The sequence below is a fragment of the Netta rufina genome (genome assembly GCF_964035555.1).
Source record: "Netta rufina genome assembly, chromosome: 23".
NCBI classification, from domain to species: domain Eukaryota; kingdom Metazoa; phylum Chordata; class Aves; order Anseriformes; family Anatidae; genus Netta; species Netta rufina.
This window is the reverse complement of record NC_140147.1, coordinates 778,292-791,718: the sequence shown is the minus strand read 5'-3', so window position 1 is coordinate 791,718 and position 13,427 is coordinate 778,292. Positions and strand designations below refer to the sequence as shown.

The following is a 13,427-nucleotide window of genomic DNA, read 5'->3' as shown; positions in this document are numbered from 1 at the left end:
ACAAAGGATTTATGGGACGGCTTCATTTTCTCATTTTTTTTCTGAGCTGGCTGGATGATGCTGTGTGCAGCTGCTCTACTTATTCCTCCATCCATTCAAATGTTCAGCCTTTGTCCAGCGATGTTCCTGCAGAGCAGGCTTGGGCTTTGCATATTCAGGTTAACTGCCAAGTCCTCTTATTCTAACGTTGTTGGAGACAAGTCTAGTCAGTAGTCAGGACACATCCTGAGCACAGAGTCCTCTCCGTGTTCAGTCGTTTAACAAAATGTTTGTGGCAGCCACAGCCCCACTGTTCAGAGCTGGGGGCACAGCAGGACCAAGTCCCACTGGGACTGGGGGGCCTTGGCTTGGCCACGTGAGGTGTCCTGTGGCTGGACTCGTTCTTGGCAGTGTTAGAATGAGTTGACTTGATTTGCTTCATTTTCCACCTGAGCTGCGCGTGGCTCCGTGGCTCCAGGAAGGAACCGAGCGGAGCTGAGAGCTGCTCTTTTGCTTTGTCTGTGATGTGCAGAAGACAAGGACGAGACTGTTGCCAGGACGTATCTCTCCGAGCTCAAGAACATCCGTCTGCGCCTGGAGGAGTGTGAGCAGCGACTCGTGAGCCGCATCCAGTCCCCCAGCAGCACCCGAGCAGACGGTGACAGCATCCAGGAGAACACCCTCCGCATCGCTGAGCAGGAGGTCAGTGCTGCTGAGAGCCACGGAGGGGAGGAAGCTGCCGGCTGCTGCTCATGGCTTGTGCCTGGGCTGGCTTCAACTTCCCTGTGCTGAATGTGTGGGCAGTGGGTGCCTGCCTCTGTGTGTTTGAGGGGATCTTGCACAGAAAGCACGCAGGAAATCAAGCGGGCTTCCTGCTTGATTTCATCCCCATCCCCTTCGCCAGGACAATCCTGCTTTTCTCTGTTTGGGCACCCCTTTCAAGTTCAGTCCTTCCTTCCACAGCGCGTGCAGGAGGATCTGCAGAAGCTCAAATCCGACCTGCGGTACGTTTCTGAGAGGTGTTACAGCTTCCTCGACAAAGCTCCTGCCGGGTCCAGCACGCCGCATTTGCGTTCTGAACTCGACTTGGTGGTGAACAAGATGGAGCAGATGTACGGGCTGTCTTCCATCTACCTGGACAAGTGAGTTGGGACCTGCCTCTCTTCGTGGGTACCTTTTTGTGTCTGACTGCTCCAAACCCTTCTGCTGTTCCTCTAACCCAACAACTTGTGTTGAGCGCCATCAGTCTGCGGCAGGTGGTGCAAACAGCCTCACCACCAAGAGGATCTCTGCCAAATTTTGGGTGCCAACGTGCCGTCTCTCTCTGATTTGCCAGGTTGAAGACGGTTGATGTCATTATTCGTAGCACCCAAGGAGCAGAGTCTCTGGTCAAAGGCTTTGAGGTCAAGCTGAGCCAGGAGGAGGCTGTCCCAGCTGACCTGACAGCCATTCAGTCCCACAGAACTGCCCTACAGGTTGGTGTTGTTCACTTCAAAGGCTGCAGGGAGAAACCAGCCAGCGCTTTGGTGTTTGTCAAGCAGGGTCCTTCCCTTTCTGTGCTGAATTTATGTTGCATGCTGTTTTTCTTGCCCAAAATAGCTGCCAGGAAGGTTTTGTCCTCCTTATGTGATCCCCTATTGCTCTGTAAAGGTACAGGAGCTGCTCTGGCCTTGTGCTCTCACTTGTAGGGCACAAGCTAATACATACGAACGTCTTGGCAGCTACGTGTCCGCTGCTCTAAGACAGGGGCTGATGATCCAATCTGACTTGCTCCTAGCTGGCAACATGCTCCCTTCCATTTGGCATCTCCTAAGTCTGTAATCGGCTTGTTCTTTGCAGTTTTCTCAGGCTTTTCAGCTACAGGAAGCAGAGAATCTCTGATTTAATGGCAGCCTTAGGGGAAGCCGTGTGTTGTGTTTTCCCTGAAGTTAAACTCAAGCTGTCTCTTGCTGTTTTTTGAAGCAATGGCTTGGGGAAGTGAAGGACAAGAGCTCTGTGTTCTCCGTGCTGAAGGAGGAGATGGCAAAGGCGAAGGCAGTTGGGGAGCAGCTGTACCAGCTGAGGCAGGAGCGCAGCATTGACCTCGAGCGCTTTCAGGAGAAGGAAAGCCAGCTGTGGGATCGCTGGCAGAGAGTCTGCACCCAGATTGAGACCCGGTGAGAAACCTGCCTCCGTTTGCAGAATTGCTTTCATGCTGCAGCTGAGAGCTTCAACCAGCTGCTTTGCCGTGATACATTTCCAGATGGGAGTCCCAGTGGGGACTGGGATATCCCTACAGCCTACAGCAGGTCTTCATGCTCCTCTTGTCCTGATTTTCCTTTCAGCCACACAGAGCTAGAAAGCATCCAGGAGGTGCTGAGCGATTACCGGCAGTGCCACAGCGCCCTAATCCAGTGGATCGAGGAGATCACCATCCAGCAGGAGCTGATGAAACCTGGGCAGGCGGAGGACAGCCGGGTGCTGTCGGAGCAGCTGAGCCAGCAAACGGTGAGACAGGAGCTTGAGATGTCTTGACAGCGTGGTCACTGCAGTGACCGAGTCTTTTTTTTTGAAAACATGAATGCTTTAAGGCACGTGAAATGTGGTGGGGAAGAGAATGTAGACCTGAGCTGTCTGAGAAGCAGAGAAGCTGCTTAACTTGATGTGGAAAGGAGCCTTGCATTAAAAAAAAATGGAGACTATAAGGCTTCACCAAAAAGGACAGGGACTGAAATCCAGCACATTTCACCTGTGGCAGTTATCTTGACAACCATTTTGCTTTGGATTTTGTTGAAGGCTTTGGCTGCAGAAATCGAGAAAAATCAAGCCAAACTGGACCAGTGTCAGAAATTCTCCCAGCAATACTCGGCTGCTGTCAAGGTATGGCCCCTTCCTAAACCTAGGGCACAGCTGTCTGGGCAGAAACAGCCCCGGGACAGTTTGCATCTTGCACGCTCTTAACTTTGGGCATGAGCAGAGATCCAACTGCAGGCAAACTAGCAGGAATTAGAGATCCGAGAGTGCAGTATGAAAGAAATGACTGCAACATCTTTCTCTCCACCCTGGTTTCCTCCGCAGGACTATGAGTTGCAGCTCATGACATACCGGGCGTTCGTGGAGTCGCAGCAGAAGTCCCCCATGAAACGTCGGCGCATGCTCTCATCCTCAGATGCCATCACGCAGGAGGTGGGAACGCGTCTGCGCCCCTCACGAGGGGTGGTGGTGTGGGGGGGCTCCTCTACTCTGAGCAAATCGCCAAGCAGCCTCTGTGAAATGAGCTCCTTTCTGCTGAACTCTCTGTATAAATAAAGTTTCCACCCTCGCTGTTTTTTCCAATAGCCAGAGAGGATGGCTTAGTGCTCTAAGCACCAGGTATGAAATACCTAGACTCCTGGGAACCCCTGGGTCAAATCCAGCAGGGTCGGCTCAGCCCTTCGGCCCGGCGAGGTAAATAACCAGAGCGCCATGCAGCATTACTGTGTGTGCATCTTTGGGATGAGCCCTTTAGAGACTGAGCTCCTGTCTGCTCCATGTGGATTTTAAAGATCCCAGTGGCCCTCTTTGTAAGAGTTGAGCACCCGCCCCAGTGTCCGTGACCGGAGTCTTCCCTTCGCTCCAGTGTTGTGCAGCATGCCGTGTGTGGCCACATCCCTCCCCTCCAGAGTTGCTGCATTTCAGTGGTGCTATACTGGGTCTGCGAGGGGCCTGGGGATCTTCCCAAGGGAGAGATGGTGCATCCATGTCGCGTACTGTACGGTGCGTTGCACTGATTCACTGGTTGTGACTGATGCATCCTGTTTCTCCATCTCTCCCTTGCAGTTCATGGATTTGCGGACTCGCTATACAGCTCTGGTGACACTAACCACACAGCACGTGAAGTACATCAGCGATGCTCTGCGGCGCCTGGAGGAAGAGGAGGTAAGGGGATTGTACGGAACCGAACTCCATTCCAATCGTCCAGGCTCGTTTCCTGGCACCCCAAGGATGCTGCTTGGCTTCTCTGACATCTGCCCTCAGCTTTTCAGTTCCACATTTAGGTTGTGTTGCTCCTGAGAACCTCTGTGCCTCTGGACAGCTGGGACCCCCTCAACATGGTTGTCTTTCTCTTCTGTTTGCAGAAAGTAGTGGAGGAAGAGAAGCAGGAGCATGTGGACAAGGTGAAAGAGCTCCTGGGCTGGGCCTCGGGCTTGAGGCAGAGCGTGCAAGGCAGGACGGCTGCTGCCAGGAGCAGCAGAGAGCTGGGTGACATCGAGAAGTCCATCTCAGAGCAGCAGGTAAACACAGGGCCTTCTCTGTCCATCTCTGACCAATGCATGTTACATGTGCCTGTCCTTGTTGTATCACGGCGTTATTCTGCTTCCAGGAGAGCTTTCCTGTATCTCTAATGACCAGAAGCCCTGAGGCTTCCTATGGAATGCTTTGCGAGGGCAATGTGAGGCTGTTTGTTTAACTTTAACTCTTTTTTCCACAGCTGAATTAAGCTTCCTTCTGCTTTTTCAACAGGCCCTCAATGAGGAGCTGGCTGCAAAGAAGGAGCAGGTCTCTGAGGCCATCAAAACTTCACAAATCTTCCTGGCGAAGCACAGCCACAAGTGAGTGCAGCCTGAGGAGGGAGGAAGGCAGGGGGAGCAGAAGGGGGGAGCTGAGGTACCTCGAGGTGGGTGCTGGTGGGCTGCTGCCCTCAGAGCCCAGTGCCTGATTGCCATTGAAAACAGTGCCCAGCTGCACAGGAAAGTGGCCGTTTTTCTCATCTGCAACATCTATGAGCTATGAAATCTGTTTATTCTGTTGGCACAATACTAATCCACTTTAGTAGTGAACCAACCCCGAATATTTGGGGATTTGGTCATTATCATGCAGGTCGGTCTCTGCCGAGCACAATTACTGTCCCTCATTTTCACTGTGCCAGGCAAAAAGTAGGGCAGTGTGAAGAGGAGGCTCATTGTGGGTTTGGCCTTTTCCTTCATGAGAAAACCTCCTTCATTCTGCAGAGCTGGGAGATGGTTTGTCTAACTTCCCTGAGAGTTTTTCCTTTCCCTTGCAGGCTTTCCCATCAGGAGAAGGAACAGATTTCTGCTCAGATCGCTGCCCTGAAGGACACCTACCAGGCGCTCTGCAGCGACTCCACGGAGCAGCTCCAGCAGCTCCAGAGCCAGCTGGCTCAGGAGGCAGAGCACAAGGTACTGGTCCCCGCTCGGCCCGGTGGCCGCACCTCAGGGTGTGAGCATGGTTGTGCTCGGTTGTGTGTCTCATGGCCACCAGCCACTCCTGCCCATCAGCTTTCTTACTTGCATGTGGTTGCCTCCCATCTCTTCTGTCCATGAGCTGAAGTGGCTGGGCTGGGCTGGCCACTGGTGGCCGAGCAGGAGCTGTTGACCTCCTGTTGCAGGTCCCTGAGAGGGAGCTGTCCTTTGCAATGCTTTCAGTCAGAGCTGTGAAAAGGTTGGCTTGCTCACGTGGTGGGCAGAGGAAAATGGAGTTCTGTCCTGAAAGTGGTGCCCTTGCCAAGCCTGTCTCCTCCAGTAATGCCCGTGTGGTGTTTAACCAGGGCGGGCTGGGGCTCGCAGGCGGCCCGCATGCAGGAGGCACACGGAGGTGGGTTTCTGCAGAAGCACGTTCACCTCCATGGCCTCACACATCTCAGGGCCTGGCGAGGGATTTGTTTGGGTTGTGCCTGTATGAAGTTGCCCTCCAAGTGGAAGGGGACTGCGTTGTCCCACCAGGCCCCCAGCAAACACAGGATCTGCGCTGCCCCCAGCTGGGCCCGCTGGGCCCCAGTGCTCCTGCCAGTCCCGTGGGGTAGGGGGGCTCCAGGCGCGTCCTTACTGCCTCTGTGCTGGTGTGAGCTGTCCTCAGTCGTTCACAGATATACATGTACGTGTTATATAAGTGTATATACATGTGTCGATGGATATATTTGTGTGTTTGCTTGCTGGCTCCCTGTACTCTGAAGCAACGGCCTACTCAGATCTGGACATGGTGCGGGTTTGGGCTGCTGGGTCCGTGAGTGAAGCCCTGCTCTAGCAGATCAGGGGAAGATGGGGATAGGGCTGCTTATCCAAGATCTGTATCTCCAGCTTTCACTTACGAATACAGCATCTCCCTTTTGAATTGGTCTTCCCAACACATTTTGGCTGTCTCCGTGCAAGTCCCGTTAGCTGCTGTCTGGCAGAGCGAGCCCGCAGTGCCACTGCCCTGCACAACAAACCCGCTCCAGGCAGTGGTGGCAGCTCAGCCATCGGCTTCAACACCTCTGCTACTGCTGCAGCTGAGAGAAGCCTGCCAGTGGAAAGGACACTGTTCCCTTTCCCTTTTCCTCCCTCCCGGGCAGGAAAACAACCTTGGTGTGCAAGCCTTCTCCTGGGGCCATTTCCCTGCAGCAGGAGCGTGCTGTGGGGCTCAGGTCAGAACAGTTTTCACTCACGCTCTCGACAAAGCCCAGGAAAAGAAACAAGATGGCACTGGGGCTCTGCCATAGATCCTTGGCCCATATATGAGATTGTTATGTGGCTGTTGTGTGGTACAGTTGCTTCATTGTACAGGGAGCATGAAGGACTCTTAACATTTGCTTGCTGGAAACATCCAATTGTCAAGACAGAGGTTATAAAAGTAAAAAAGAAAAAAAAAAAAAAAGCAAAGCAGAACGCGCTAAATTGAGCATGATGTGTCCCTGTACAGTTTGTGTTTCACGTCAACTGTTTTTAAGATTAACTGACATCCTTGCTTACAAGTTTAACTAACCCTCCGGGACTTAAACAAAACACACAAAGTGAAAGAGGACGACCTGTGTGTGGGGTTCTTTTTGCAAACAAAACAGTCGCATGCTGGACGCTAACACCAAGCTTTACACTGTGTGTGATACGGCTGAACTGCTCCATAAGGCTCTGTCTTTAACTGCTCAAGGCACACCCTGCAACTCTGGTAAGTAAAAGCCTTTTACTCCCCTCTCTCCCATCTCCTCCTTTATCATCCTCTTTCTCCTCTTCTTCTCTGTCTTTCAATGGCTTGTTCATTTCCAAACACGCATGTCAGAGTCTGGTGATGCTGGTGGGAGCTTGGTGTTTCCCAGCAGACCCACCCAGCCTCCGTGGCTGGGGGAGCTGCACGCAGCGTGGTGGAGGTGGCATCCTCTGCCGTGCCACTGCTCCAAGGCACCCGCCTGCCTGGGCTGTCAGACTTCTTGTTACCAACATCTGAGTTCCCAGGGATCCAGATTCACTCCTCCCGGTCCCAACAGAAATATTTTAGTGCTTGGGCCAACTTTACACCTAAACCATGCAACTGGGAGAAATCCAAAGGTCCAGAGCGCTCTTACTCTGTGTCGTTATCTGAATTCTTCCCCTCCCTGTGGGGGTGCCGGAAGGAAAAGGCCCAGAAATACCAAAGTTAGCTGGTCTGTTCCCAGTCTGTCACTGTCTCCATGCTGGGAGCGACAACTTCTTATATTTCTTCCCTTGCCCTAAAGAGCACGGCTGCCTCCAGGTGCCGGAGCAGTTGGATGTGCTTGGGGAGTTGCTGTGCATGTCAGGGCAGTGCCCATGCTCTCGTGCTTGGCTGGTTGTGGTGCTGGGGAGCTGCTCCATGGCACGAGACCCATGGTGTTCCCTGGGCATCCTTCATTAAAGAGCAGGATTTAAGCATGGCAGGAATCAGGGTGGAAACTGCACTGGGAGAGCTTCCTGGATACCCTGAAGTGACGTCCTTGTTTTCTTTTTTTCTCTTCTGTTAGTACAAAGTGGGATTCGTGTTGTCTTTATTTTTTTTTAATGGAGTCGTTGGACAGTTTTGGTGTGTTTGTCGGTTTCCTTCCCTGTTTCTCTGTGGAGCATTAGGAACACGTCTGGGTGTTGCCGCTTGCTGTTTTACTGCATTACTGGTGGTGGATGTTGGAAGCATTTGGGTGCTGCCCTTGGTGATGGACTCGCTGTGCATCAAAACTCACTGGCAACCTGAAAGCTAGCAAATGCACCAATTTGTGTGCTGCAATGCCTTTGGAGTTGCATTTTGAACACTTTGGGACTTGCTTTCTAGCCTGTTTGGGGTTTTGAAACTTTTTTTTTTTTTAAACTGGTACCTCCCTAGAACTCATGCAATCCAAGCACTGGAAATGTTTGATTTTGGTTTGATTCTTTTCCTTCTCTTTCTGTTCTAGGGCAGCGGAGCAGTGGCGGGAGTGATCGATCTTGGCACAGTAGAAATATTCCCTGTCTTTGGTGCCATGCAGAGAGGTCTGATAGATCAGGATACTGGCCTTGTCCTCCTAGAGGCTCAGGTTATCACATCCGACTTGGATGTTCCAGAGACCAGTGAAAAACTCTCCCTGGAGGAAGGTCTGGCAAGAAACATCATTGATCTCAGGACATTCCAGGTGCTGCAGGAATTGAAGGATGCTCTCCAGCAGGTGGATGAAGTCCGACGTGAAGGGAGGCAGCTCCTACCTGTTGCTGCTGCAATAGAAGAGGGGAGGATTAGTGAGAGCATTGGGCTAAAGATTCTTGAGGTTGAACTCATCACTGGAGGCTTTAAAACCCCTCAGGGCAGAATCAGCATGGAGACAGCTCTGCAAGAAAGGCTCCTTACCCCACAGCTTTATTCCAGACTGCTGTCTCACTTGGAATGTGGCAAGGATTTGATTGACCCCAACACTGCAGAGAAAATCAGTCTGCCAGAGCTCATGCACCGATGCATCATCCACCAAGAGACTGGACTGAGGCTGCTCCCAGTCAAGCAGTTGGCGGGTGGGATGGTGAGCTTGAAATCGGGCAGAAAAGTCAGCATCTTCCGTGCCGTCCAGGAAGGGCTAATAGACAGACAGGTAACAGTGAGGTTGCTGGAAGCCCAGCTCTTTGCTGGTGGCATCGTTGACCCCAGGACAGGGCACAGGCTGACTGTGGACGAGGCTGTGAGACATAATTTAATTGACCAGGATTTGGCATGCACACTTCTAATCCGGCAGCTCCAGACAGGTGGCATCATTGATACAGTCACAGGAGAGAGACTGACCATTGATGAAGCTGTAAGGAAAGAGTTGGTAGCACCAAGGATTGCATTGGTGGTCCTGGAATCCCTCTGGTCCTTCATGGGGCTCCTGTGGCCAGAGACGGGAGAGATCATCCCAGTTGCAGATGCTTTAGAGCAAGGAATTCTGTCCACAGAGCTGGTTTACAAGATTCTCAGCAAGAGGCAACTCATTAAGGCTGTCTTTATACCAGAAACCACAGAGGTGTTGTCCTGGAGGAAAGCAGTTGATCATGGCATCTTAGAGAGAGACGTAGCGAAGAAGCTGAAATCAACAGTCATACCTGATGTCATGGCCAGTGTACAGCTCGCTGGCTCTCCAAGCAGAAGCAGGAATGGCCAGAGCTCCTCTGGAAAGAGTCCCACAGGTCACAAAGAGCAAAGTGACCCTCTGCTAAAGAGTGACGACGAAAGGCTGATGTTCCACTTGATGACCCACAGCTACATCAACATCCACGATGGCCAAAAGCTGCTCTTGGTAGATGGAGAGCTGAACAATCTCGCTAAAGCCCTCATCCAAACCCAAGAGAATGGATCCTACGAACATGTGTTGGAAGGGAGTGAAAGCTTTGAGGAGACAAAGGCAAATGCAGCTCTTGAAGGAGAGCCTTGCAACGGTTTGGCTTTGCAGCAGCTTGAGTTTCAATTTGCTCCTTCAAAAGAGCAAAGCGAAAAGGTCCTGCCACCCAGAACTGCTTTGGAGAACGGAGAGGTGGTGATGGGACCTGGAAGCCTCCCATTGGAGGGTGCAGAAGATATCCTGCTTGTGGAGGACAAAGGGCAGATATACACTGAACAGGCTACCTTCCAAAGTGAGACTGAATCCAAACTTGGTAGAGAGCAAATCGCTTCTACAAGCAAGGACAAACATCAGGTGAAATTATCTGTGCCAGAACATCCCAGTGATTCTGGTAGTGGATTCAGAGAAACAGAAGAAATGACGATTGAGACAGAAGAGTCCAAGCCTATTATAGTAGGTGGAGTGGAAAATATCAGAGATCAGAAGAGGACTTTGGAAACTGGGGCAGGTGATGTGAAAAGCGAAAGCCACATGTGGGTGGGTATTTCTGAAAGTACAGAGAGACTGGGAATAATGGCAGAGAGGTCTCAGGATGAGCAGGAACCTGAATTAGAGGTGGAAGACGTTAGAGAGATTTATTTGCTAAAAGAGGAAATAATACAGAATGGCACGGTGGGAGGAGAGGAGATTGTGCTCCTTAGAACCGGACAGGCTGAGCAAACGGAGAGGCACACTGAAAGCATTGAAGGTGTATTGAAAGTGGAGGAAGGAGAGAGGAAAGAAGCGGCGGGTGCTGAGTGTGTTGATGACACATCCCTGCCAGCCCCTACAGAGCAGGATGAGGAGGACACTTTGGAAATGTTGCTAACACAGCTCCAGAGTGGTGGCATAATCCATGAGCAGACAGGAAAGACTCTTCTTCTAAACGAAGCGGTGGCCTGTGGAGTGGTGCCTGGCCACACGGCAGTGAAACTGATGGAGAAGATGAAGATGTTCAGTGGCTTCTTCGACTCACAAACATGTGAATCATTAACCACCGAGGACGTCATTGAAGAAGGTTTAATGGATGAAAAGCTTCTCCAGAAGGTTCTTGCATCTGACAAAGCCATAAGCGGTGTTCTTGACCCAGGCAATAACTTTGTCTACTCTATCAAGGATGCTGCCGCAGTTGGCCTTCTGGACAAGGAGACGGCAATGAGGATCTTGGAAGGGCAGGTGGTTACTGGAGGGATTGTTGACTTGAAACGTGGCAAAAAAATATCAGTCACGTTGGCTTCAAATCTTGGCCTCATAGAGCCAACTAGTCAGAAAGAGCTGGTCAAGCTGGAGAAGGCTTCCAAAGGGAAAAGCACCAATGAGGCAACCAGGCAGAAGCTCATTAGCTTGCAGGCTGAAACCAGTGGAATTGTGGATCCCAAAACCAAGCATCCTTTGACTGTTGCTCAGTCTGTTGAGAAAGGGCTCCTTGAAAAGGAAAAAGCATTTGAGCTCTTGACCAAGCAGATTGCAGACGGAGGAATAATTCATCACGTGTCTGGAATGAGGCTTTCAGTAAATGACGCGATGAAGCACGATTTGATCAATCAAGATTTATGTAATGAACTCACAAAGGCTGAGAGCGTGTGCCTGCATGAATACGTTCATCCAGTAACGAAGGAGAAGGTGCCCTTGCCCCAGGCAGTAGCAGTAGGGCTTGTTAGTCCAGACTTCCAGAGAAAAGTGCAAGAAATCCAGGCCGGGGGTGGAAGCATCCTCGATCCTGTTTCTGGTCAGAGACTGGCGCTCTGCCAGGCGGTGAAGGAGGGCTTGCTGCCCAGGCAGGTTGTGGAGAAAGTCCTGGCGTCTCCAGAAGTGAAACAAGGCATTGTAGATCCTGAGAACTGCATGCTCGTGCCCTACTCGGAGTTCATAAAGAAGTGTAAAATTGACATCGAATCCGGCCAGAGGTATTTGGAGGTCCATCCCTTCAGAGCCATCAAGGATGAGGTGACGGGGAGCAAGCTGACGTGTGCCCAGGCGGTGAAGCTGGGGAAGGTGGACCCCCTGCCCACGCTGCGGCTGCTGCAGGCTCAGGCCGACAGCGGGGGGTTTGTGGAGGGCACCGTCAGCGAGAGGCTCTCCCTGAAGGCTGCTGTGGAGCAGGGGCTGCTGGATGAGGAAATGGCCAAAGTCATCGCGACCAGCCAGATGAGGGGCGGAGGAATTGTCGATGCTAGCAGTGGAAAAAGACTGACTGTGAAGGAAGCTGTTGAAAAAGGCCTGATTAGCCAAAAATTAGCTGCCGCTCTTCAAGACACACAGATATCCGAAGACAGATATGGTTCTGAGGTCCTCAAAGCAGATAAACCCCGCCTTTCCCAGGAAAAAATGGGAAAAATACCTCCAGAAGAGGAAGGTGTGGTCCTCCCTAGCAGTGCTGCAGGGAAGCCCGGTGGTGCTGAGCACAAGGCCAGGTCTGAAGCTGCGAGCTGCGGCCTGGCTGGGGACACAGCCGCTGCTCCTGCCACGTCCCCGGTGATGCCAAGGAAAGGAAAACCAGAACTGCTTCCTCAAGAAGCTCCAGGGGATGGTGTCACACATCAGCGAGAACAAAAGGTTGAAGTGGCTCCAGAACAGCCCTTAGTATTAGGCACAGCACCTCTCTCTGAAGGGACAGCAGCGATAAAGGCTACAGAGAAGGGGGTTGCAAAAAGCAGCTCCCGTGTGAGAGTGGCCTGGGGGCAGGAATCGAGGGGGGAAGCAGCCGATAAGGGGACGGGGAAAGTGGAAGGGCTGGGGATTGAGGAACAGCGGTCGTTCCTTGACACAGAGGTGCTTCACGGTGCTGAGGGCGGCACGGAGAGGAGCAGGGAGGGGGATCTTAGTGCAAGGGGGGTTGTGGCAGGGGAAGGTGCAGTGAGGGGGCAGCAGGCAGCAGGCCTGGCTCAGGCAGTACAGGCAGCCCCGAGGAAAGCTGTTTCTGTGGGTGACAGGAAGGAAGAGCTGGGTCCTACAACGTCCAGGGAACCCCCCGAGACTGGTGTCCCTCTGAGGCCGGCAGGAGATGAGCTTGCAGATGGAAGAGCTGTCAGGCACCCTGTAGGAGAAGCCCCAAGACTGGATGCAGAAGCAGATCGAGAAGAAGTAGGTGAAACTGAGCGAAAACCTACCCAGAGACAGAAAAGCAAGAAAAAGAAAACAAAGCAGAGTGGTGTCCCAGCGGACAGTGCTCAGCCAGAGAAATCTTCTGTGGAAAAGCTGTCCCTTCCTGCTCCAGTAGCCAAAGAAATTCCAGGGAAGGAGGGGGACTTCGTCTCAAGTGCTCCAGAACCAAAACTTGACAGAGCCGCCAAGGTTACTGTGAGGTTGGCGAAAGATGCAGCCAAGCAAAAGCAGATGGAGAGCAGCAGGGATGACGAAGAGAAGCCAGTTTCTGAGAAAGATGAAGCAATCCTCCCAGGGGACCAGGAGCTCCCTGTTCTCCCAGAACAAGGGGAAGCTCCAGTGGTGACAAAAGGTCAGAGCAGAAAGGGGCACGATCTCTCTGTGCCACTTGAAACGGAGGAGAGGAAGACCCAGGAAAATGCCGAGGTGGGAACCAGCAGCGAGGTGCTCACCACAGCCCCGGCAGCAGGAGAAAAACCAGATGAGTTAATCATCAGAGAGGAACCCGGAGAGGTTCAGGAAACCTCTGCAACCCTGGAGCTTGGAGAAGGCACCCCACAGGAGCAACCAGCAGAGCCCAGTGCAGGCAGAGCCGGTGCCCCCGGAGAAGCGCCCCAGGAGAAGCCCCGGCAGTCAGGACCTGGCGACCGGGGCCTGCTCCTACCCGTGATCGTGGAGGGGGAGCTGCTGGAGACCTCGACAGAGTCTGCGAGACCAGCCCAGGTGGGTGACTGCTTTCTGCTGTTCCAGCATTTTTACATGCTTTTTGTGTATGTTTGATGTTAAA

General features: G+C 52.4%; 1 protein-coding gene across 12 annotated transcripts in view; it reads left to right on the top strand.

Moving 5' to 3' along the window:
* MACF1 (microtubule actin crosslinking factor 1) overlaps positions 1 to 13,427 on the top strand; it is a 132,368-nt gene that overhangs the window by 49,684 nt on the left and 69,257 nt on the right. For all 12 annotated transcript variants that reach the window (XM_084300707.1, XM_084300715.1, XM_084300710.1 and 9 more), the window contains 12 exons: positions 512 to 681; positions 943 to 1,121; positions 1,316 to 1,454; positions 1,942 to 2,135; positions 2,304 to 2,466; positions 2,755 to 2,838; positions 3,037 to 3,144; positions 3,778 to 3,876; positions 4,077 to 4,232; positions 4,462 to 4,550; positions 5,003 to 5,138; positions 8,111 to 13,363. In XM_084300707.1, coding sequence (XP_084156833.1) covers positions 512 to 681; positions 943 to 1,121; positions 1,316 to 1,454; positions 1,942 to 2,135; positions 2,304 to 2,466; positions 2,755 to 2,838; positions 3,037 to 3,144; positions 3,778 to 3,876; positions 4,077 to 4,232; positions 4,462 to 4,550; positions 5,003 to 5,138; positions 8,111 to 13,363 — 6,770 coding nt within the window. The remainder of the gene's footprint in view (positions 1 to 511; positions 682 to 942; positions 1,122 to 1,315; positions 1,455 to 1,941; positions 2,136 to 2,303; positions 2,467 to 2,754; positions 2,839 to 3,036; positions 3,145 to 3,777; positions 3,877 to 4,076; positions 4,233 to 4,461; positions 4,551 to 5,002; positions 5,139 to 8,110; positions 13,364 to 13,427) is intronic.